General features: G+C 31.6%; 1 protein-coding gene across 1 annotated transcript; it reads left to right on the top strand.

Moving 5' to 3' along the window:
* Window positions 1–6,593: 6,593 nt before the first annotated feature.
* Window positions 6,594–22,064, top strand: LOC111712048 (carbonic anhydrase 2). Its single transcript, XM_023486557.1, has 19 exons — window positions 6,594–6,782; window positions 8,379–8,456; window positions 10,249–10,326; window positions 10,817–10,914; window positions 11,911–11,973; window positions 13,080–13,503; window positions 13,626–13,670; window positions 14,316–14,403; window positions 15,107–15,142; window positions 16,008–16,066; window positions 16,552–16,600; window positions 17,231–17,293; window positions 17,774–17,828; window positions 18,513–18,578; window positions 19,164–19,313; window positions 19,929–20,001; window positions 20,974–21,028; window positions 21,189–21,228; window positions 21,910–22,064. Exons 2-19 carry the CDS (start codon window positions 8,441–8,443, stop codon window positions 21,931–21,933), a joined length of 1,482 nt encoding a protein of 493 aa, XP_023342325.1. The 5' UTR covers window positions 6,594–6,782; window positions 8,379–8,440; the 3' UTR covers window positions 21,934–22,064.
* Window positions 22,065–23,012: the final 948 nt, after the last annotated feature.

Here is a 23,012-nt window from a genome sequence, read left to right as displayed (position 1 = left end):
AAATTACGATGTTTCTACTTATTACTTATTTTTAGCTTTAGAGAATAGATTGTTAGTTTTCTAAACTAAATATGTTAGACCAAAGGATTGTTGGAATCAAAAACGATCTTCAAGAAAATAGAACTACAAGTTTCTTTAGTCATTTATTTTCTCAAACTAGAAGTTCAAAGTCGGAAACAATTGGACTTGAACTAAATTTCAGAAAAGATGCACTTGTTTAAAATTATTTCAAGGTTCAAACAACGATTCCTTTTACGTCAATCTAACACTTTTAGCTGAAAATGGGAATTTGACAGATAGACATATTAAAAGTGTTTAATAAAACAAGACTCACCAATGGATGCGTTGGTCGGGTTCACGATTTCACTTTTCACTATTTTCACTTTATTCACTACAAGGGAATAAAACCTTGCTCGTGATATCGAGGGTTAATGACTAATTTCTTAAAACTTGCCACGAAAAATTTTACTAGAACCAAGTTGCAAATAATCTTTTCCGATAACTAGTCTGCTTGGAAAAGATGAGATTGAAATAGAAATAAACTACTGTACGAATATATAAACAAAACCCGGAACAGAAAAATTGAGTTGACGTTAATAAAACTTTAAAGTCATTAAAACCTGATTTGCGCGATCGGGCTTAGCTCAACCTTGGGTCACTGATTTTTCACACTGTTCAGTGCCTTTACTGTCGCAAGCCCTTTTATACCCGGAAATGAACCGCCGTTTGACCAACGCACCTTACCGCCATCATTATCCAATCAAATTCCCTTATTTCAGCGATGATGCAGATGGTTTCTGTGTCCAAACAAAACACCTTCTGCTCCTTGAACAAATACGAATGACCCTTGATATAATACATAATACAAACAATAATATGACTAAATCCTCATATTTTTGTTTACTTGAGACTAAGAACCTATGAAGGGGTAGATTTACTCTACAAGAGAGAAATCCTTACAAGGTTACAATATTTAAAATTAAAAGTCAACGGAAACCTTTCTTCGCTGAAAGTTCCAAGTGTTCCCTGTTACTGATCCTGATTGACAGCTCTCCGACACCTGCTCTGTTATTTTTCACATACAATCGTCAACTATGTGTCTATCTATATATGTTTCCATATTTGTCCTTTTCTCGGATATTTATCACTTCTCCTTCATATTCTTATATCTTGGTATCCTGGTTACTTCGCAAGAGTAGTTTGCACACAGGGTCTTCCTTCTACGTTATTCTGAAGAAAGAACTCTTCTCCTCCCATACGGTGAATGATAGACGAGGTCCTGGCTTGGTCTTTTAGCTGAAAACAGTTTTCAAAGATCTAAAAATAAAAACATATATCTAGTTTTTTTTCTCGCTATTTCTTTTAGATCTTACAGTTCTTCAATGGTTCTAAATTAGTTAGAACATGCCGTGGTCACACTGCATCAATCCTCCCTTAATTAAAGTTAGAGGTTTAATTTTTACATTTTAANCAAAACTCCGAGATATCAACCTCCGAGAAGCTCGTTTTCCAGGGTGAGAAACTCTATGGATGGAAGAAAAAACTGCTTTTCTCATGCTTTCAGGAACCAGTGGACGGTGGATTCCTGTAGAAACATCACACAGCAATTTATGAGACTCGGAGACTCTAAGGGCAAAATCATAGGAGGGGGGGGGGGATGATGGAAAACATCCCCCCCCCTTCCATCTATATTAGTCAAAATAGCCCAATCGGGATAGGGTTAAGAACTGTTAATATTTGCTTAAATATTTCTTTCTGTTTTAAAAAACTGTGTTCAGACATAATTGTTTTATATTTTTGACAACTCTAAACAAAACTTCCAATATTTTTAAACTGTATTCTGTTCAACTTTGCTTCTATTAACATTTCCAACATTTTTATCATAAAAAAATGGAGAAACGATGTAAAACAATTGCTATAACTAAACGAATGTTTTTGATTGTTTCTGATATGTTTTTTTGTTTCTGATACGTTTTTTGTTTCTGATACGTTTTTTTATGTTTTTAGTCATAGTGTAAAGAATTTCAAAATTCTAAACATTTGCTTTGCTTAAACTTTGCCAAAGAAATTCTGATTTTCTATTCCCTATATCTTTACAACCTAATGGTGTAAACCTTTAATATTTCAAACTGTCATTTTTTGATGAAAAAGAACTCATAATTTAAAATATGCTCTCCGAAATAGAAATTGGTAGGATAAAATCAGAGTTTGTGATAAAGAATCAATACCTTTGGCAAAGTGTAAGAATTAGGCAAATGTTTAGAATTTTGGAATCATTTGCTTTTCTTTGACCCTAAAAGAAAACCAAACAAAAATTATTAAAAACTTAAAATTTATTTCTAAAAAGCCAAGTATTTTAACCTATATTATGCACAAACTATATGAACTTAATTCCTTGGCTAAACTAATATTTATTTAAAGTTTGCTAAAAGGGAGACTGTAGACGTAATTTCAAGTTAACCTCCATCTATTGAGTGCATGGCATGTACAATTCACAATCACCTTTATATAAACAACATAAGTTGAATTCTGACATTTTTCTTCCTTGTCAATGTTGCATTTATCTACAAGTCAAGTAGAAAAAACAATTGAAAACGGAAAATAACATTATTTATTCCTTAAGACAAAGGTTTACTGAATATGACCTGCTGCAACTCAATAAATAGGCTTACAGTCCCTTTAATATATATATGATAATGGTTGTTTAAGCCAGCTCAGCCAGTGCACTAGTTAAACTACGTTTACAGTCCCTTTAATATATATATAATAATGTTTGTTTAATCCAGCTCAGCCAGTGTACTAGTTAAACTACGCTTACAGTCCCTTTAATATATATATTAATGTTTTTTTTAAGCAAGCTCAGCTAGTGTACTAGTTAAACTACGTTTACAGTCCCTTTAATATATATATAATAATGTTTGTGCCAGCTCAGCCAGTGCACTAGTTAAACTACGCTTACAGTCCCTTTAAAATATATATAATAATGTTTGTTTAAGCCAGCTCAGACAGTGCACTAGTTAAATTACGCTTACAGTCCCTTTAATATATATATAATAATGTTTTTTTAATCCAACTCAGACAGTGCACTAGTTCAACTACGCTTAAAGTCCCTTTAATATATATAATAATGTTTTTTTTAAGCCAGCTCAACCAGTGCACTAGTTAAACTACGCTTACAGTCCCTTTAATATATACAATAATGTTTGTTTAATCCAGCTCAGACAGTGCACTAGTTCAACAACGCTTACAGTCCCTTTAATATATATAATAATGTTTGTTTAAGCCAGCTCAGACAGTGTACTAGTTAAACTACGCTTAAAGTCCCTTTAATATATATAATAATGTTTGTTTAATCCAGCTCAGACAGTGCACTAGTTAAATTACGCTTACAGTCCCTTTAATATATATATAATAATGTTTGTTTAAGCTAGCTCAGCCAGTGCACTAGTTAAACTACGCTTACAGTCCCTTTAATATATATATTGATGTTTGTTTAAGCCAGCTCAGCCAGTGCACTAGCTAAACTACGCTTACAGTCCCTTTAATATATATAATAATGTTTGTTTTTTGTTTACTTGAGACTAAGAACCTATGAAGGGGTAGATTTACTCTACAGGAGAGAAATCTTTACAAGGTTACAATATTTAAAATTAAAAGTCGAAGGAAACCTTTCTTCGCTGAAAGTTCCAAGTGTTCCCTGTTGCTGATCCTGATTGACAGCTCTCCGACACCTGCTCTGTTGTTTTTCACATCACTGATTCATACAATCATCAACTATGTGTCTATCTATATATGTTTCCATATTTTGTTCTTTTCTCGGATATTTATCACTTCTCCTTCATATTCTTATATCTTGGTATCCTGGTTATTTTGCCAGAATTGTTTGCACACAGGGTCTTCCTTCTACGTTATTCTGAAGAAAGAACTCTTCTCCTCCCATACGGTGAATGATAGACGAGGTCTTGGCTGGGTCTTTTAGCTGAAAACAGTTTTCAAAGATCTAAAAATAAAAAACATATATCTAGTTTTTTTCTCGCTATTTCTTTTAGATCTTACAGTTCTTCAATGGTTCTAAACTAGCTAGAACATGCCGTGGTCACACTGCATCAAACGAATTCAGGCGAACACAATATTCAAGACATCAAATCTTTGAGTTTATCATCTAAACCAGGACGTTTAATATCTAAACTGTGGTAGAATATAATCTGAACCATGCATTTTATCAGCTAAACCTTTGAGCTCGTCACGTAATTTCTTTTTAGTTTTAACCATGGAATTTATCGTTTAAATTACGGAGTTTTATCATCTAAACCAGGACGTTTAATATCTAAACTGTGGTATAATATAATCTGAACTATGCGTTTTATCAGCTAAACCTTTGAGCTCATCACGTTATTTCTTTTTAATTTTAACCAAAGCATTTATCTTTAAAATTATGGACTTTATCATCTAAGCCTTGAAGTTCATTATTTAAAGCACGTAGTTTATTATTTAAATCATGGAGTTTATAATTTGAACCATGAATCTTATCACATTTAAACCTTGAAGTTCATCATTTACATTTGGTAGATATTACCTGTTCCATGGATTTTATCAGCTAAACCATGGATTTTATCAGCTAAACTTTGGATTTTATCAGATAAACCTGGATTTTATCAGCTAAACCAGGGATTTTATCAGCTAAGCCATGGATTTTATCAGCTAAACCATGGATTTTATCAGCTAAACCATGGATTTTATCGGCTAAGCATTGGATTTTATATATCAGATAAACATTAGATTTTATCAGATAAACCTTGGATTTTATCAGCTAAACCATGGATTTTATCAGATAAACCTTGGATTTTATCAGATAAACCTTGGATTTTATCAGCTAAACCATGGATTTTATCAGATAAACCTTGGATTTTATCAGATAAACTTTGGATTTTATCAGATAAACCTTGGATTTTATCAGCTAAACCATGGATTTTATCAGATAAACCTTGGATTTTATCAGATAAACCTTGGATTTTAACGCCAGAAACCTGGAGGTATTCAATCGAGTTTATTCCCTGAACCACGGAGGTTTTTTGTATTTAAGTCATGGAGTTTAACATTTAATAAAAATAAAAACGAAGAAAATAATAGTTTGAAATCACGATTCAATATCGTGGAGTGGAATTCATTTTTAAATCTTAACCTTGGATACAACAGATTAATGTTCTAGATTATATTACAGATGTTTCTTATAGTTAAAAATACAGTTTTGCTACATTAGGTTTTCAAATCATTATCTAGAATAATAAATTGCTTGCTATGGAATTAGATCAGATAAGTTAATGTGGCGGAGTAAAAGATAAATTTATAAAAAAGAAAAGAAAAATTAAATCGAAAAGAAATGCTTTCGATTATCTTTTTGTTAGTACTCTTCAATTCTTAATCTTTTTTCTCTTTGTACAATGCAAGACTAAAAATGATAATAATAAAAGATAATACATATGCTAATAAACACACAGTAACACAGCAATTGAGGTATTTACACTGAACACTGTACAATGTACCCATTTCACTTTAAAAAGTAAGTTTTAAGCTATACTGATATAAATAATAATAGCTTAAACACAATTTAAAATATAAAATGCGCATGAGATTGCCTGAAATTTCGACCAAAGAAAAACTTCCATTGATTTAATATGGTTGTTTAAAAAAAATTCATTTGTCCAGACCAATCCAAAACTTCGAGGTCAAATTGTACAAACAAAAAAATTTAGAAAATATTTTAATAAAGCATGGTATTGAAAAAAGTAGCTATCTTGATTTCTACAATTCATCCGTTGTACTAGAGTTTAATACTGTTGTATATTACTTACAAGCATATTTGTTTGATTGATCATCCAATTATAACTCTCGAAACCCTTAACCACATAATTAATGTAATGTAGGAGGAGAGGGGGAAATGGGTGGGGGTCAGATCTGACCAGGGTTAGATGCGTCTGATATTATCATATTCAGCAATCTTAAAACTTCCGGAGTGGGAAAAGCCAGGTAGGTTGATAAAAAGGGGTGGGGGCAGATTCTCAGACAAAGCTGGGTATCCAACCTAGTATTTATATAAACAATTATAAAATTAACCTTTTTTAAGGTAATCATAAAATACCTTTGTGGGACAAGTAAACGAATCATCCAAAATATGAATAAGTTTTTACTCGTTCTAAATCTCAAAACTCAATCTCCCTAGTTTTCGGGACACCCTTTACAGTATAAAGATTATACTAACAAGATCATTTTCTCAGATTTCACCCTGCACTATAAAGTTTTAATCAGTCAAAATAAACATAGTCAACAATATACAATTATACAACTTCACTTTTAGGGTGCTTCGTGCAATTTTTTTTGGAACAATTCTTGCTTTTAAATTTTATTTTTCAATGGGCTATTTTTTCATCCTTTACACAAAATATTCCCCGTCATTAGGTTTAATAATAGATTTTCTAAAATCTTTCATATTCTATGGAAAGTGATAAGGTTTGTAATTGATAAACTATTATTTAAGATATTTAAAAGCGATAAATTTAGATAAATTCATGGATAATTTAAAATCGTTAGTTATTGACATTGTTTTAAGTCAAAATATTTCAACTTATCGAATGGCAATAAACCTTCTGTGGGGCCAAGTGAGTTAACAAAAATGGATCCCAATCGGTTCAGCTGTTTTGATAACAGCTAACTTTGTATATAAAGAAGATAAAACGTATACCTTATTTTGATTATTTTTCATTACTTCATGAAATAATTTACAGGTAAGCAACCTCCCCGCAATCCCACCACCCCTTTAATAAAAATATTCTATTTTAAAACAAGAGCTGTCTGTTTCTAAGTATTAGTCATTCATACTTTTAATTTTAACAAGAGATGAACAGATGCTTACAGGAAGTGTTCGCGAAAAATGAAAGCGGGTATAGGCTTGCGGCGAAAAATAATCACTTTTGATCGCTACTAATCTTACTACTATCTGTTGCGTCTCTCTAAGGAGAAAATTATTAAAAGTCACTTACACTAAAGAACGTAGCGTCTACACAAATTCATAAATTTGCAACATATACCTTATTTTGATTATTTTTTATTACTCCATGTAATAATTAACAGGTAAGACCCCTCCCCGCGCTCCTACCACCCCTTTAATAAAAATATTATATTTTAAAACAAAAGCTGTCTGTTTCTAGGTATTAGTCATTCATACTTTTTATTTTAACAAGAGATGAACAGATGCTTAAAGGGAGTGTTCGCGAAAAAATGAAAGGGGGTATAGGCTTACGGCGAAAAATAATCGCTTTTGATCGCTACTAATCTTACCTCTATCTGTTGCGTCTGTAAGGAGAAAATTATCAAAAATCACTTACACTAAAGAACATATCGTCCATACCAAATTCATAAAGTTGCAATGTATAACTCGGATCATAAAAAACCCAATTTAATTTCAAACAAATCATTCAGATAGTCATCGATCATTTTTCGACGCATTGATATATAGTTAATATTTCATATTATATTTTATTGGTTTTGTATACAATGCATTGAAAAGGTTGAAATAGTTGGCCGCCATGTATCTCTCGATGCTTTAAATGATTACCCGTGGATGAAACACCAAGCGGAAAAAAAACATCGTTTTAAGTACAATTGTAAATAAAACAAATAACAAATTTTATGAAATATCAACTATATACAAATGCGTCGAAAAATAATTCGTGACTATTGGTTGTAATATCTGAATGATTTGTTTGAAATTAAATTGATTTTTTACGATCCGAGTTGCATATTGCAATTTTCTGAATTTGCATAAAAGTAGTGGGTTTAAAAAGATCAAATTCACTAAATATGCAACCAATCAGAAAACGATGATATCCCAGAGAAAGCTAGTTGTAACTTAGGTTTACTCCAATTCTAATTTTATATTTGTTATTTATATTTTTATAGATTTAATTCATAATATAATTTATACACGCCTGTATTGCTTGACCATAAATTCCACCAATGGCAGTGCAGTAAAGTGGTCACATGATACAGGCGGAGACACGTGTCCAGTATACTGCTCTGCCATTTGTGATGGTTCTGGTCACGTTATTTAAGTTTAAGGTTTTCTAAATTTTACATATATGAACTTTCGTATAATTTTAACACAGTTTTATATCAATTTCTCGAGACAGGAACATCAGATAAAACTTTTATGGGTCGCGATCAAGAGCTAAAGTGATTATTTATACCCCCTTTCATTTTTCCTTTACAGTCCCTTTAAGCCAATACCCCCTTTAATTTTTCGCGAACACTCCATTTAATGATTTTAAATGTTTCATAGTTTAGCAAATTTTAATTATTTCAATCCCTCGCCTACCTTCTAGGCGTTTACAACATCTTCTATCCTGTGCAACTTTTCTTCATCTACATATAGTGTTTTTTCAACATGTATTCGCTGTTTGGTAAGAATTGAGTGCATTCTTAAAGGGACTGTAAGCATATTTTCAAGTGAACCTCCATTTACGGTGCCGTTAAAAGCTTTGTCTGATAAAGTATTAATATTTTTTATTTTGAAAACTGATTTTTTCAATCAAGGTTTCTCCACAATAAGGTGACATTTCCTCGGCAGGAAACAATGCAGGAATTATCAGAATTATCAGAATGTGGGATAAAATGCAGAATTATCAGAATTATCAGAATGTGGGATAAAATCTCCAACATTGATATCGGATCCAGGTTTTAAGAGTACCAAAGCATTGAGGGTTCCTTGAAATATGCTTACAGTCTTTTTAAGTTGTTAAAATATTAATTAATTAATACTAAAATTATGCATATAACTTTATAGAACTGATTACGTACCTCAAACTCTTATTTTCTAATCAGTTTATGTTTTAAACCTAAATGTGTAAAGTAAACCATTAATTTTTTTAACTTTCACTGTCTGATGCACAGTTTGCATTATCAAAGATTTATGCATTATCAGGTTGCAAAGTTGTAAGGAAACTTTTATTAGAGTTTGATGAAAGTAATCAGTGTATTTGTTGTGTACGGGAATAAAAACTGATCCGTTTTTAGTCATGCAAGGTTATTAGGCTTTTACTAAACTTCTTGAACAACACTAGCAATATTGTTTTTGCGAAAGAAAATTAAATTAAAACGATTTTTATTTAGCATAGTCGTAAGTATTAGGCAATAAAAGCAAACTTGAAGACAACAAAATTGCCCAAGGCTAAGTTTCACATGCACGCACTATACGACTGAATAATAATGAATTATAACAACTTTTTGCTTAACTATACTTGTAGTTGTAAGGTTTAAGAAAAGACCATTAATGTCAATTTCTTTCTAAATTTAACATTTTTCTTTTGTATGAAAAAATTAAAAAAAGTTCTACTATCTGCAATAAACATACTAAAGGTTTCACAACTGAAAAAATAAACTAAATGTTTCCAGTACTTTATTCACATAAATTAGCCAAAGGTGTTCAGAACTTTGCTGACATAAATAAACTATTTTTTTTCAGTACTTTATTCACATAAATTATCTAAATGTTTTCAGAACTTTATTGACATTAATAAACTAAATTTTTTCGGATCTATACTAACATAAATAAACTAAATGTTGCCAGAGCTTTTCTGACATAAATGAACTAAACTTTTTCAGGACTTTATTGATATTAAAAAAAATATACTATTTATTGACGAATTCGATATCGTCTATTAAAATAATTCTTTGATTTAGTATAGTGATACCTACTGAGAAAGCTGTAGTCTGTAAGAGTTTTGTCTGCTATGTTCACATTTTGTTTGTTTATGTTTAGACTGCATACGGTTGTACTTAGTAAACTATAGTAAACTATACAAACAGAGTAAACTTGTCCGCTTCACTGTTGATCTTGCGGAGACATTATAGACACATCTTTACAGCCATTTACCCTTTACATAAAATAAACTCTTTTAAAACTGGCTTTTGAAATTAGGTATTACAATGGTAATTCATAACAAAGACGATACCGAATTCGAGCCTGAATTCCCATGTTTTTAGGTTCACCCTGTAGATAGAAATTGGCAAGCGTGTATGTTTAATTGGTTGTCGTTATTTAACTGCGATAATCTCGTAGACATGAGAAAAGTGGTTCAATTTAACTATAACGATCTGGTTTAACAACCAGTAGTTCAACTAAGCAGATTTGGTTAAACTAATTCTTTATATTCAATTGAATGATCATTATTAAAGTTAAACAATCCTATTAAGCTTCGTGCCTTCTGCTCCTGGCTGCAGGGATGTCAGCAAGGGTCAACGGGGAGTGCTGTGACGTGAAAAATGTTACAGGTATTAACTTTTATATCTAGGTTGGTTCCAGTTAAGCTGTAGAACTGGAGAGAAAAATTTCAAATTTTTTAACTCAGAAACGTGCACAAAAAAAATATATAAAACAATTTTTCATAAATACATGTACACTAGATAATTGTTCCAAAATATATGAAACTTATAGAAGTCAACCCACTCAATTTAGAATAGATAGAGACAAGCAGAGATTACTACTGATTACACGGGTTACCCACAAATGATTGAGAGATTGAGATTGTAAAGACGACCTGAAATAAGAAGATTCTAAGGGCAAATTAAAAGTCGTCAGTCTTGAATATAATCTTTTAATGACCTATTTCATGAGTTGGTAAAGAACAAAGCAAGTTCCTTGTGGCAAGGAGTCATGAATTTAAGGAAAAAGACAATGTAAATTCCGTACAGTCGTCTCTGTTTTGTGGCTAACCCTGCATGTATATAGACAGATGATAAGAAATGTATAAATTATTTCTAGATTCTGTGGATCCCTCCTTGAATGGTGTATACTATCTGAATACTGTGTTTAAAGAGAAACAACTGGAGAAATGTATTGATGAATGTCTCTACATTAAGGAACACATTTCAAGCTAAATATAAACTAAAAAGGCTGGTGGGGGCGTTTGTTGCACCCCCCCCCCCTCAACGCCATCTTGTCTTGTTGCTTTAGCACTCTTACTTTGAAACTATCATCTTGAAACCTCTGAAGAGTGAATAATTAGTAATTTACAGAACTTTTAAAATGACATTTCTCAGCATAATAATGTTAAACACTGTCCAAAAATCTTATAAGCCAACCTAATACGTGCATCTAGTATGAGCAGTTTAATAATTATGACCAAATCAAGGAAAATAATAATAACTCTTTAATCTTAAACTAGCACCCAATCTTTAAAAGGGACTGTAATCGTAGTTTTCAGTAATCCTCCATGCAAAAATTACAATGCCTGATTCACAACAGAACCCGTAAAACCGGTATCTGATGAAAAATCTAGAAGATATTATCGTTTTTCTGTTTTAAAATTGTTGAATTCTAAACAACTCCAAGGTGTTTTCCTGCAGTGATAAAACAAACCTTTTAAGGGTTTCCGTTGTGAATCGGACATTGCCATCTTTGCTTGGAGGGTTACTACACTTACAGTCCGTTAAAGATTGTCAAAATATCAGATGGTTAATATTCTGTATCTAGGACATTTAAACAATTGCTGTACTTGTAAAAGTGCTCTAGATTAAAAAGATTACAAGTGTGTTTAAATTTTGCAAACATATTTAATTAGATGGAAAATTTCAGCCTTCATATTTTTCCCAAATAGACAGGCAATGCATGCATGATGTCCTAAATTGAATTAATACCTTTTCTCGCGAAAACTAAATTTTTAATCGAAGATGGTTTATATCAATTTATGATAAAAATATCGGATAAAAATATAAATTTTCTTCATATTTTATTATAGATTGTCCTTTATTCTTCTCAATATCAACGTATATTTTACCAAATTAAAAACATTGTTTTTCTGAAAAAAAATGTTCCAAATCCAAAGTAAGTAAGTGGAAATGATGTGAGTATTCCAGGATGATACGTTCTATTGTTTTGAAACTGTTCCGCCAAGAGAAGCAAGCCGTGTTGATTGTGGGGTGAGTTAAAGGATATGACCGGGACTAATTTAATTTTAAACTTGTACATTATATTTTGTATCGCACTGTGTAAGTATGTTATTACAGAAAACAAATAATAAAAAGGCAAAAAAAGTGGATATGAGAGGAACGTGTCACGTCGTAGGGTTTGTTCAAGAGAATGTCGACTAACTTGTATGTGATACATTTAAAGAAAGATATGCACGCCTAGGGATGTTAACGTTTTCTTTTTTTAAATAACGATCGTTTCCTCATAAAAAAGGCGATGAAAAATCAAAAACGAAACAATCGTTTTTTACAAATTCGTTTTTTATAAAACTCGTCGTTTCGTTAACGAGTACCCTTCGTTAACGATCGTTAACGAAGAGAGGAAACCGACCTGAAGGGAATCTGTACTTATAATCATTGAGTAGTTTTCAAGAGAATATCAAGAAGTTTTAAATCCCTCACAACTCTTTCACTTCATGTAAGATGACATTCAATAAATTTGCATCACATTTTTTAAAAACGTTTATATAAAGTTCGTCGTTTCGTTAACGATCGTTAACGACAACCCTTCGTTAACGATCGTTAAAAGACGATTCTTCTTTAATGATCGTTAACCTAATTGTCAATAAATTTTTTTTTAAACGATCGTTTTTAAAAAGCGATCGTTTTTTAAAAAACAATCGTATAAAAAACGGTCACAAATCGTTTTCATAAAAACGATCGTTATTTGTTTTCTAAAAGTTTAATACGAGTAGGTCGTTTTTAAAACGATCGTTTTTTCCCGAAAACGAAACTATCATTTTTTAAAACGATTGAAAATCGAAGCAAAAAACGATTAACAACCCTAAGCACGCCCCATATCATGATATCTTATAACCGAAGTCTGAGCAAAATTCTCTCTTAAGTTTCCCAAGATGAAAATTGACAACTTTCTTTTGTGGGTTCTCTTTAAAAGCATAATAGCCTGCCAATTTGTACTTACACTTTTTAGTTATCTTCCTTTGTATGTAGAGGTAAAGATTGTGTGGGTACCGTTGTGAATCAGAAATATAAGCAGGGGTTGACAAAAAATTACGTCTACAGAAAGATCTGTGATATCTATTACTCTCATTGTTCAGAAATTAAGCGATGAAGAAATAGAAGCGTTACGTACTGAGTTAGCTGCACTAAAGAGTGCCCTGAAGATACTGCATGACGTAATGAAGATGCTTGAGACTCTTGAAAAAGGAATAACTGGAGATTCATCAAAAAGAAAGAAACGTCTCTCACCTGCTCCATTATCAACCTGCGAAGAGCTAAGCGCTGCTTTAGTGTTTATCAGCAACTATGATGCCTCAGCCATATCAGAGGCCTCAGAGATCTATCATCAATTTGAGTCTTCACCAGCCTTGTTGCGGGCACAGAGCTTGCAAATGTATTTCAGTGATTTCATCGACGACAGCACTGGTTACACTCCTTGTGACGGGTTTAAAGCGCAGCTGACGAAAACTCTTGTTGCTGTAGAAAAGAACGTGGAAAAACTTATGCTTATGATTCCACCAGGTCTGTACAGTCTCCTCATAAAACCTTGGAATATCATCAAAATATTATTTTCAAATTGTCAAATGTTTGAATTATTTCAAGATTTAGAAAGAATTGTTTGATTTTTAACAACTTTTTTTTAGAGCAACCGCATCCTCAATCACACTGGGGATATCTACCAGAAAATGGTAAGTTTAAAAATTAATATTTTTGATTATAAAAAACAGCGAAAATTACTTTTCATTTTTGCAATAAAAAAATTTTATAATTATTTACCGTTATCGGGCATTGACATCTTTGCATGGATTATCACTTGAAATTACGCTTAGAATTTCTCACTTATAACATGCATGATGGCCGCAATGATCGGCTCATGTACTTTTTAACATATTCTCAACTACCATAATCTAATGTATGGTACAAGACCTCATGTACTTTAATTAACATATTCTCAACTATCAGGACCTGATGTATGGTACGAGACCTTCCCTCTGTACTATTTAATTAACACATTCTCTACTACCAGGACCTGATGTATGGTACAAGACCTTCCCTTTGTATTTTTTAATTAACATTCTCAACTACCAGGACCTGATGTATGGTACAAGACCTTCCCTTTGTATTTTTTAATTAACATATTCTCTACTACCAGGACATGATGTATGGTACAAGACCTTCCCTCTGTACTGTTTAATTAACATATTATAAACTACCAGGACCTGATGTATGGTACAAGACCTCATGTACTTTAATTAACATATTCTCAACTATCAGGACCTGATGTATGGTACAAACCTCATTTACTTTTTAATTAACATATTCTCAACTATCAGGACCTGATGTATGGTACAAGACCTTCCCTCTGTGTGCTGGAAAGTCGCAATCTCCTATAGATATTGATGTTTCTGCAGCAAAACCAAGGAATAATTCAGCTTTACTTTGTTTTTCTAATCCCTTTTTCTTTGCAACCCAATCTTTTAGGCCTTAGATATTTCAAACAATGAATTCTGTTAGATAACAAATTTAGGTTTAAAATATCAGGTTTACACTATCAAGTTGCAAAGATATAGGGGCTAATCAGTTTGATACAAAGACTTAATTTCTTTTTTAGACATTTTTATTTTTATCATCGTTGTTGGCCTTTTGGGTTTTATCTCATAACGTCTTACATTTGTAAAATGTTTATTTTAATGAAGGAATTCGAGTTTGAACAAGTTTTTGAATGGTTTGTGTAAAAACTATTGTAAAAGTAAAGTATGATTGAATGTAAAACAAGCTAACTTATTAAAAAATGTAGTTTTATCAAAAAAATTGTCAGGCACAACTTACGTTTCACTCCAGAAGTTATATTCAAATATTCATATATTCAAATATTCAAATATTCAAATATTCAAATATTCAAATATTTTAATATTCAAATATTCAAATATTCAAATATTCAAATATTCAAATATTCAAATATTCAAATATTCAAATATTCAAATATTCAAATATTCAAATATTTAAATATTTAAATATGCAAAAAATCTTATGAGTTGACTTCTCATTAAAACAAATGAAAACATTCTTGTTACATCTAGCTGGATTTCAAAATGTACGAACTGAATTATTTTTTCTAAAATAGTGAAGCAGCTAGTCCTCTCGAATTCATGGGTTATGGGTAATCATTTAAAAAATATTATTTAAACAAAACATTTCGACCTGAACATTATTAAAACATTTACTCCAAATGATAAGAACGTTTTACATCAGGTTGCTATGACATATTTGATAGGAAAAAGTTAGAGTTTGTGTCGAGTGTTCAGGGTCTTTGCCAAACCTAGTTACGTAACATGTTGATTAAACGTTTATACGTCTTAAAATCTAGTGCCATAAATATAGCTTTATGTATATGTATATACTAGCTTAGGAACCAAGCGCTTCCCAGGTTACGTATAGCTACTCCCGCCCAAGAATGTAATGCAAGGAAAGTTAATTGCAGTTGCGTATACTCTGCGTACATATTGAAACCAGTTCTCTCTGGGCGGAATTTGAAAACAAGAATAGATGCATCATTGTTCGTTTAGTATCCGAGGAGGTTAAAAGCATTAAATTTTGATAATTTTGATAATTCACATAATAGTTTCCTATGACCAGAATATTTCATTGATCTTTTATGTGAAAGATGGATCCCATGTCAGGCTTCGACATCCGTCTTGTGTTTACATTACCGCCCAGTGACAGTACACTGCAGTAAAAAAGATGCGTACACCTCTGAAATAACTTTCCTTGCATTAAATCCTTGCTCCCGTCGTTTACGCCACTTGAACTATTTTACCGGGAAACTAAATTTTCGTTATTAAAGCCGACCCTCTCAACTTAGAATCGTTAAATCAAGCTAAGAACATTCCAGTGGATGACGAGTTTAAGTCAAATCGGTGAAGGGGTTCCCGGGTTACAAGCGGAAAAACAAAACAGACAGACCAACAGATATTACAGCTTTATATGTATAGATTCCACGATTATATTCATGAGGAAATATTTAGAGATTCCTATGCTGCAACTGTTAGTCAGAATGGGCATACCTTTTCAGTTCATTTGACAGGTGATTAAGTAAATAAAATGCTACAGTGGTAACCAGAAAATTGTGGAATGTTTTTTCGACTTCGTTCTTTCTTTTAATTATGAATGGAACTGGTTTCTCGCAAAATACTATAATTACAAAGGTGACAAATTTCTTAACTTAGTCGAATAAGCAATTTCCTTTGCTAAGGATTTTCAAAATTGTAATTGTTATGTTTTTAAAACTGTTATAAAAAGATCAATTACATATTAAAAAATTCATTGTGTTATTTCTTTTCATGCATTATCCAATAATAGAAGATTTTTTTAAAAGTTTAAGTCCAATTAGTTATTTTTTATGGTTCACCGAATTTGTTAAAAACAATTAAACATTTCGTCACTGCATCGCAAAATCCAAAAAGGAACAAAAATAGAAATAATAAAGATTTCTGGATATATTTAGCTATTATATTTAGCTATTATATTTAGCTATTATATTTAGCTATTATATTTAGCTATTATATTTAGGAGAAAAAATGCCAGCAATTCAAGGAGGATCCCTTCCGGCTGGAGAAAAGTAAGATAAAGTTTTAGCATTTTCGATTGTGAAAAAATTCTAAATATTTTATGGCAATAGTTTTTTTTTATTCGTTTTTCAAACATTTAAACTTTCGAAAATTTTTAACATAAAATTTTGCTCGTTAAAACTGTGTACGAAGAAAATCAATCCTTCGTTAACAAAAGGGTGAAAAAACGTGTAAAGAATAAAAATGAGACTATGATATAATAATGTTATTCAAATAACAAAACAATGGCCGATTCTATTAATGCTATTTACATTAAAACAAAAAAAATGAACATATAAAGAATACTAATAAATGAATAAAGGAATTGAGTCTTAATCACAAAATCAATTTTTTAAATTCCTATATCTTTGCAACCTGATGCGGTGTAAACCTTTGATATTTGATCCAACAGAATTCATAGTTTGAAATATCTAAAGTCTACAACATTGGATTGCAAAGATAACTGAGTGTTTGTGCCAAATAATGAATCCCTTTATAGGATGACAATTCATAATTTTAAGGAAGTTGATCAAAAAAAGGTTTAAGTTAAAACCTTGGAAAAAATTCTTTAAATAAGTTTTAGCATTTGTGCAGAGCATGATTTTAGTGGTGATTTGGCAAATAATATTGCTAAAATTTAGGTTTGAATTTGCACAACTTCATCTCCACTGGGGAAGCGATAGTTCTAGAGGATCGGAGCACAGGTTCAAGTTTTACATTTCCGGAAAATAATTCCGCCTTGAGAACTTTGGACAATTAGACTGTTAGAACTCAGGTCTAGTTCAAGTACCCGGCCAACCTTTGGACAATTAGATAACGAAACTGTTAGAACTCAGGTCTAGTTCAAGTACCCGGCCAACCTTTGGACAATTAGATAACGAAACTGTTAGAACTCAGGTCTAGTTCAAGTACCCGGCCAACCTTTGGACAATTAGATAACGAAACTGTTAGAACTCAGGTCTAGTTCAAGTACCCGGCCAACCTTTGGACAATTAGATAACGAAACTAATTACTTGCCTAATAATATCCTAATCATTTTTACAATATGATGTCGTAGACATCTTCAAACTTTCACTATTTTGGTCTAAAAATATATACATTGCGACATCTGGTTGCAATTCATAAAAATTGATAAACTTAATTTCTAAAATAAAATACATTTCAAATAACAGTTGAATGTCTAGACTCACAGGTACTGAGTATCCTGCTGAAATACATTTTGTACACTGGAATACAAAGGTGAATAATGATGACATTAAAAAAATATTTTTACTGAACAGCTAATTGATTCACTTTAGAATGTTTGAAACATTTTTGTATTCGTTATTTGATAATTTAAGAAAAATCGATTCTCCATCCAAATGGATGATTTTAAGTGACTTTACGCTCAAACTCAGTAATTATACACTGTACAGAGCTGAAAACTTTAGAATGTAATATCCTTAATCCCGATTGGTTAATCCTGATATCCACCATTCAAAAGTTCCTAGCTGAGGATGGGTTTTCTCTGTAAATCAAAACTAGTAATCCTCGAAATAATGATATAAAATACGGGATAGAAACGATTAACCTAAGAAAATAGAGTAGTTCTCCAACCTGCATCGGATCAACATGTTATCCTGCATGTAGTTTATTACCTAAAAATATATTGCTAATAAACTATATCATAGACTTGTTCTTACTCTCTAAAACATCATTGAAACGTTTTATATGTCTCAAATGAATCTTTCAAAATTTCTCGATAATACTTCATTCTCAGTTCAACGACCATACATGTACATTTTCACGATCGTATTGTAAATGAAACTCTGGATTGTGTTTTTAAAGGAATAATGTAGAGTTCGCAAACCTTTTCTTTCGTCATCAAAAGTATCTTATCATAATTCAAAAATATTTTAAAAAACTAATTTATGATAATTTTAGTATGAAGATATTCAAATTGCAGCACAAGCTTCTGATGGATTAGCTGTTGTTGGATTTTTCTATCAGGTGATACTTTTAGCTTGATTCAGCACACATGAAAAGTGATTGAACTAAACCTCGCTGTTTATTAAATCTGGTCCCAGTCCAGGATGGTCAGGCTGGTCAGGTGGACCGCGGTGTACATTTCAAGGTTTTAAAGTTTTTAAATTTTCAAAGTAAATGAAAAAATCATAGATGTACATTGTACATTCAGCAATCTGTTAAGACAATTTCCTATAGTGAAACTTGTTAACATTGTGATAAAGCAAATTGTTTACTAATAGATTTACAAACTAAAATAGGTCACTGTACAGTGTACACTGCACTATATTGATGTTTTCCTGTTTAATGAAATATTGAAAATTTTATCTAAATTCGTCTTCATACTTCACAATTTCACTCTGTCCGCTGTAAGAGTGTTCAAATCTGCATGACTTTCGCACAAGCAATGGAACCAATTAGCACAGAAGTAACTCAGAAATGTAGCTATTGACGTAAAAACCAAGATTACATATTACACCGTTGATTTCACTCTAGTTTTTTTATTCTTTAGTCTAAAGTCTATGGTCTATACTCTATTCATAGTCTAAAAAGTTTATGTCCTGCTTTTAGGTGTCAGATTCCAACAACACTGGCTACACTCCAGTACTAGACGGTTTGAAAGAGTTGGATGGATATGACAACAATTATAAAGTTGAGATTGGATCCATTAAACTACAGGATATTATACCAACAGATCCAGTAAACCATCTTCATTACAAGGTTAGATAACATTTTCAATTATTTATTTACCGTTTGAAGCATTATTAAAAAGGATACTAATCATTAAAATTTTAAGTTGGAAAAACGAGCATTTCTCAAAAGATGTCTGCTGCTCAATTTCCGTCTTTCAGATTTTCCATGTAGCATTGAGATTCAAAAAATTCTTTCACAACCTTCTCCGTTAAGTTAATTAATCTTCTGTAGTAAATTCCAGCTTCTTATAAGTTACAGAATAAGTTGATCTATTTTATTTTAACCATTGACGGATTTAGCACGAAAACAGATAAATGACAGAAAAATTTGCTGATTCTCAATACCTTCTGTTAAATTTTGACATAACGCTGTCGTACATTTTCCTATCGTTGAAGACAATTGTGTTGGCAGGGAGGACCGTTACATCAGATTTAATAAAACTCGACAATGTTCGTAAACGAAAACGATTTGCAACTCTAAGTTAAAGGACCTAAACAGTATGTATTATTGCAACCCGAGGCTACTTTAAACTTAAACTTGATTCTATTTCTGCATCACGCAGGTTGCAAACATATGAGGATAAAAACAAAAATGTGGTGAGTGTTTATTTCCTTTAACTCTTCTTCATATTCTTTTTTTCAGGGTTCCCTGACAACCCCTACGTGCTTAGAAAGTGTATTCTGGAATGTGTTCCAAGATAAAATTAGTATTTCAGGAACAGTTTTTAAAATTTCCCACATTTGCTCATTTTTAAGACTTCCACAGAAATATAGACAAAACAGTTTGGTAAACATTTAAAGTGTTTGGGTGAAAAGATCTTCAAAATATTTTCTTTCGTTCGTTAAAAACATTTTAAAAAATCGCTTAAGCTTTAAAGTTTTGCAACAACAATAAAATTCTACCTAAGCAATATGCCTGCATATTATATATTAGGTATATATATATATATATATATATACCTAATATATAATATGCAGGACCAGTTTTTGTGAAGCCTCTTAATTGAAAATGAAAAAGGTTTTCATGTCTAATGAGATATTAAAACTATGCCTAATATCATCTTAAATATACAAATATAAAGAAACAAAGTTAAGAAAGCTCCTATTAATACAAGGAGTATGTATGGATCTAGTTGTTCCATGGACATAGAGATTAGAATATATAGTAGAGGAGAATTTAGAAATCCCTTGGTTTGAATTTTGAAAGGGAGTTCAAAGTGTACAAATCATGTAAATGTTCAAGAATTATATGCAGTAAAGTACATTAATAATGTATGTTCCCTAGACTACCCATTTCAATTTCGAATTTTTTAAAGCTGTTAAATAAACGTTATAAAATGAATTAGGTGAATAAAAATAAAATCGTAAAGGAATTCAGTTTTGGTCATAAACTCAAATCTTCTTTTGCAGCCTGAAGGTGTAAACCTTTGATATTTTAAACTTCAATTAATTGAATTCATAGTTTAAAATATCTAAGGTCTACGACATTGGGTTAGAGATATAGGAATTAGAAACCAGAATGTGTGGCAAAGAATCAATTCCTTTTTTTGCAATCTTGGAGGATCAAACTGTTCTAGGTGAGGTAAGGTTAATTACGCGAGGTTGCCTAGAAATATAAGGGGGGGGGGTCCAAATTACATATACTCAGATTTGACCGTACTATTTATCAAAACTGTTTGTGAATACAGAGGATCAGCTCAATATTATAAGAAGCCTGACAGACCAAGATGGACAATCAATGAAGTAATTAATTTAATCATTTATAAGTTTTAAATTTTTTTTCTTCATATTTTACTTGATATTCGTCAGTAAACACCTAATTTACAAAGTGGCAAAATTACGTTGACTGTCCTTTGCTAGCTGTAAAGATTTGAATCGAAATTAAAATAAAAAATTATTTTAGTAATAACTACAGGCCACCCCAGCCTCAAAATGGACGTGAGGTAAATAATTTTCTTTATTTTTTTATTTTTACACAGAATGCACAAATTTGGGCCCAATCGGTTCAGCCGTTTTGACCATATTGGACACTAACATTTAAACACCCAGTCAGACAGACACAAATATTTGTTTCTTTTCACCGACTTAATCTTATAGATTATCAATTATTGATTGACAAGTTAAAATCTTTAATGATGTGTAATTATAATGATAAATTTATATATTCAAATATGTTTTTCATAAAAGTACCTTTTCACCGGATTTCTTATTATTTTTAAATGTTGGCATGCGCAGTAATATTTAATATTTACTAATATTATATAACTAGCCTTATAAGGCGCTTCGCGCCCATCTTCTAAATTAATTGTGAGCAGTTTTCTTTGTGTACATCGTAAAACAAAACAAAAATAATTCGGGAATTTTCACAAAAAAATTCGTGGATTTTCAAAATTTTCAAAAATTTAATGAAGATCGAATTTTGATGGAGACAAATATTTGAAATTTTGATCATTCATAAACCTTCCCTGTGGTCACGTGATGTTCCACAAAAAATTTGGGCCCGATCGGTTCAGCCGTTTTGACAAAAAAAACAATGTTTCCGATTTACGCTATATAAGACAACACTAATCATACCCTTTTTTACTTACCTTCTCCTTTATATTAATTATTAAATGATTATTTAGGTCTACCAATACAGTTCGGCCTAACCAAACCTTACAGCTGGAAGCTGGAGTCCAAGATTCTATCTCAATAATTGGATAACAACGAAATTATGAATTATAATTATATTTCTACTTTAATCATATACATAATTAGGAAAATAAAAAATTGTTTTAAATTCTAAATAATACAAGAGAAATAATGTAAGACGAAGAAATATGAAAGAGAAAAGTGAAATATAAACATACGACAGCCAGTGGCCGAATTTAAAGAATTTGGGCGGCGGTTTAAATTGAAGCCGCGGTTTAAATATGGTTGGTTCCACTTAAAATTGTATCAAATGTTTCAATATTTAAACCGGCGCTTAATTTAAACCGGGGTTTGGCGGATTTAAACCGCGGCTTAAATTCTTTAAATTCCATCTCTGAAGAATTATAATGTAAAGATAGATAGTTTTAGTACTCGGTTTACTGTCTCTTGGCGGTAAAGTAAACAAAAGACGGATGTCACAGCCTGACATGGGATCAATTTTCACATTAAAAATCAATGAAATATTCTGATCATAGGAAACTTTTATGTGAATTTTCAAACTTAAATGCTTTTATTCTCCTTGGATACTAGAAGAGCACTGATGCATCTATTCTTGTTTATAAACACAGCCCAGATAGAACTGGTTCCAATGTGTACGCAGAGTTTACGCAACAGCAATTAACTTTCCTTGCATTATAACCTTGCGATAGTTAGAAGTTTCAACATTCAGTCTTGGCGGCAAATGCTTGATTTTACAGTTACGGAAACTTGCAATAGTTGACAACTTTTCTGATGAGCCTAGCCGAAACTTGGCCATAACTTGGCCAAAACATGGCCAAAACATGGCCGAAACATGGCAGAAACTTGGCTGAAACTTGGCCGAAACATAGCCGGAACATGGCCGAAACTTGGCCGAAAATTGGCCAAACTTGGCCGAAAATTGATCATTTAGAAAAAAATAAATAGATAAACAGCCATGAATATGCGGAAACAGTTTTAAAGAGCTCCATATAATCATTTAATTAAAAGACTAAATACCTGCAACATTCCACTGTCAGAAAGTGAAGAATAAGACATTTGATAAATTTTTTCGATG

Source organism: Eurytemora carolleeae, unplaced genomic scaffold, assembly GCF_000591075.1.
Source record: "Eurytemora carolleeae unplaced genomic scaffold, Eaff_2.0 scaffold1088, whole genome shotgun sequence".
Classification (NCBI taxonomy): Eukaryota; Metazoa; Arthropoda; class Copepoda; order Calanoida; family Temoridae; genus Eurytemora; species Eurytemora carolleeae.
Note: the sequence above shows the minus strand (reverse complement) of the source record. Positions and strands in the feature narration are given on the sequence as shown.

Excerpts from the sequence above, each read along its gene's own strand:
- LOC111712048 (XM_023486557.1), top strand. Across the intron at positions 11,974-13,079 it reads CAAGCCGTGTTGATTGTGGG|AAATTAAGCGATGAAGAAAT; the intron begins GTGAGTTAAAGG and ends CTCATTGTTCAG. Across the intron at positions 17,829-18,512 it reads TTGTACACTGGAATACAAAG|TATGAAGATATTCAAATTGC; the intron begins GTGAATAATGAT and ends TGATAATTTTAG.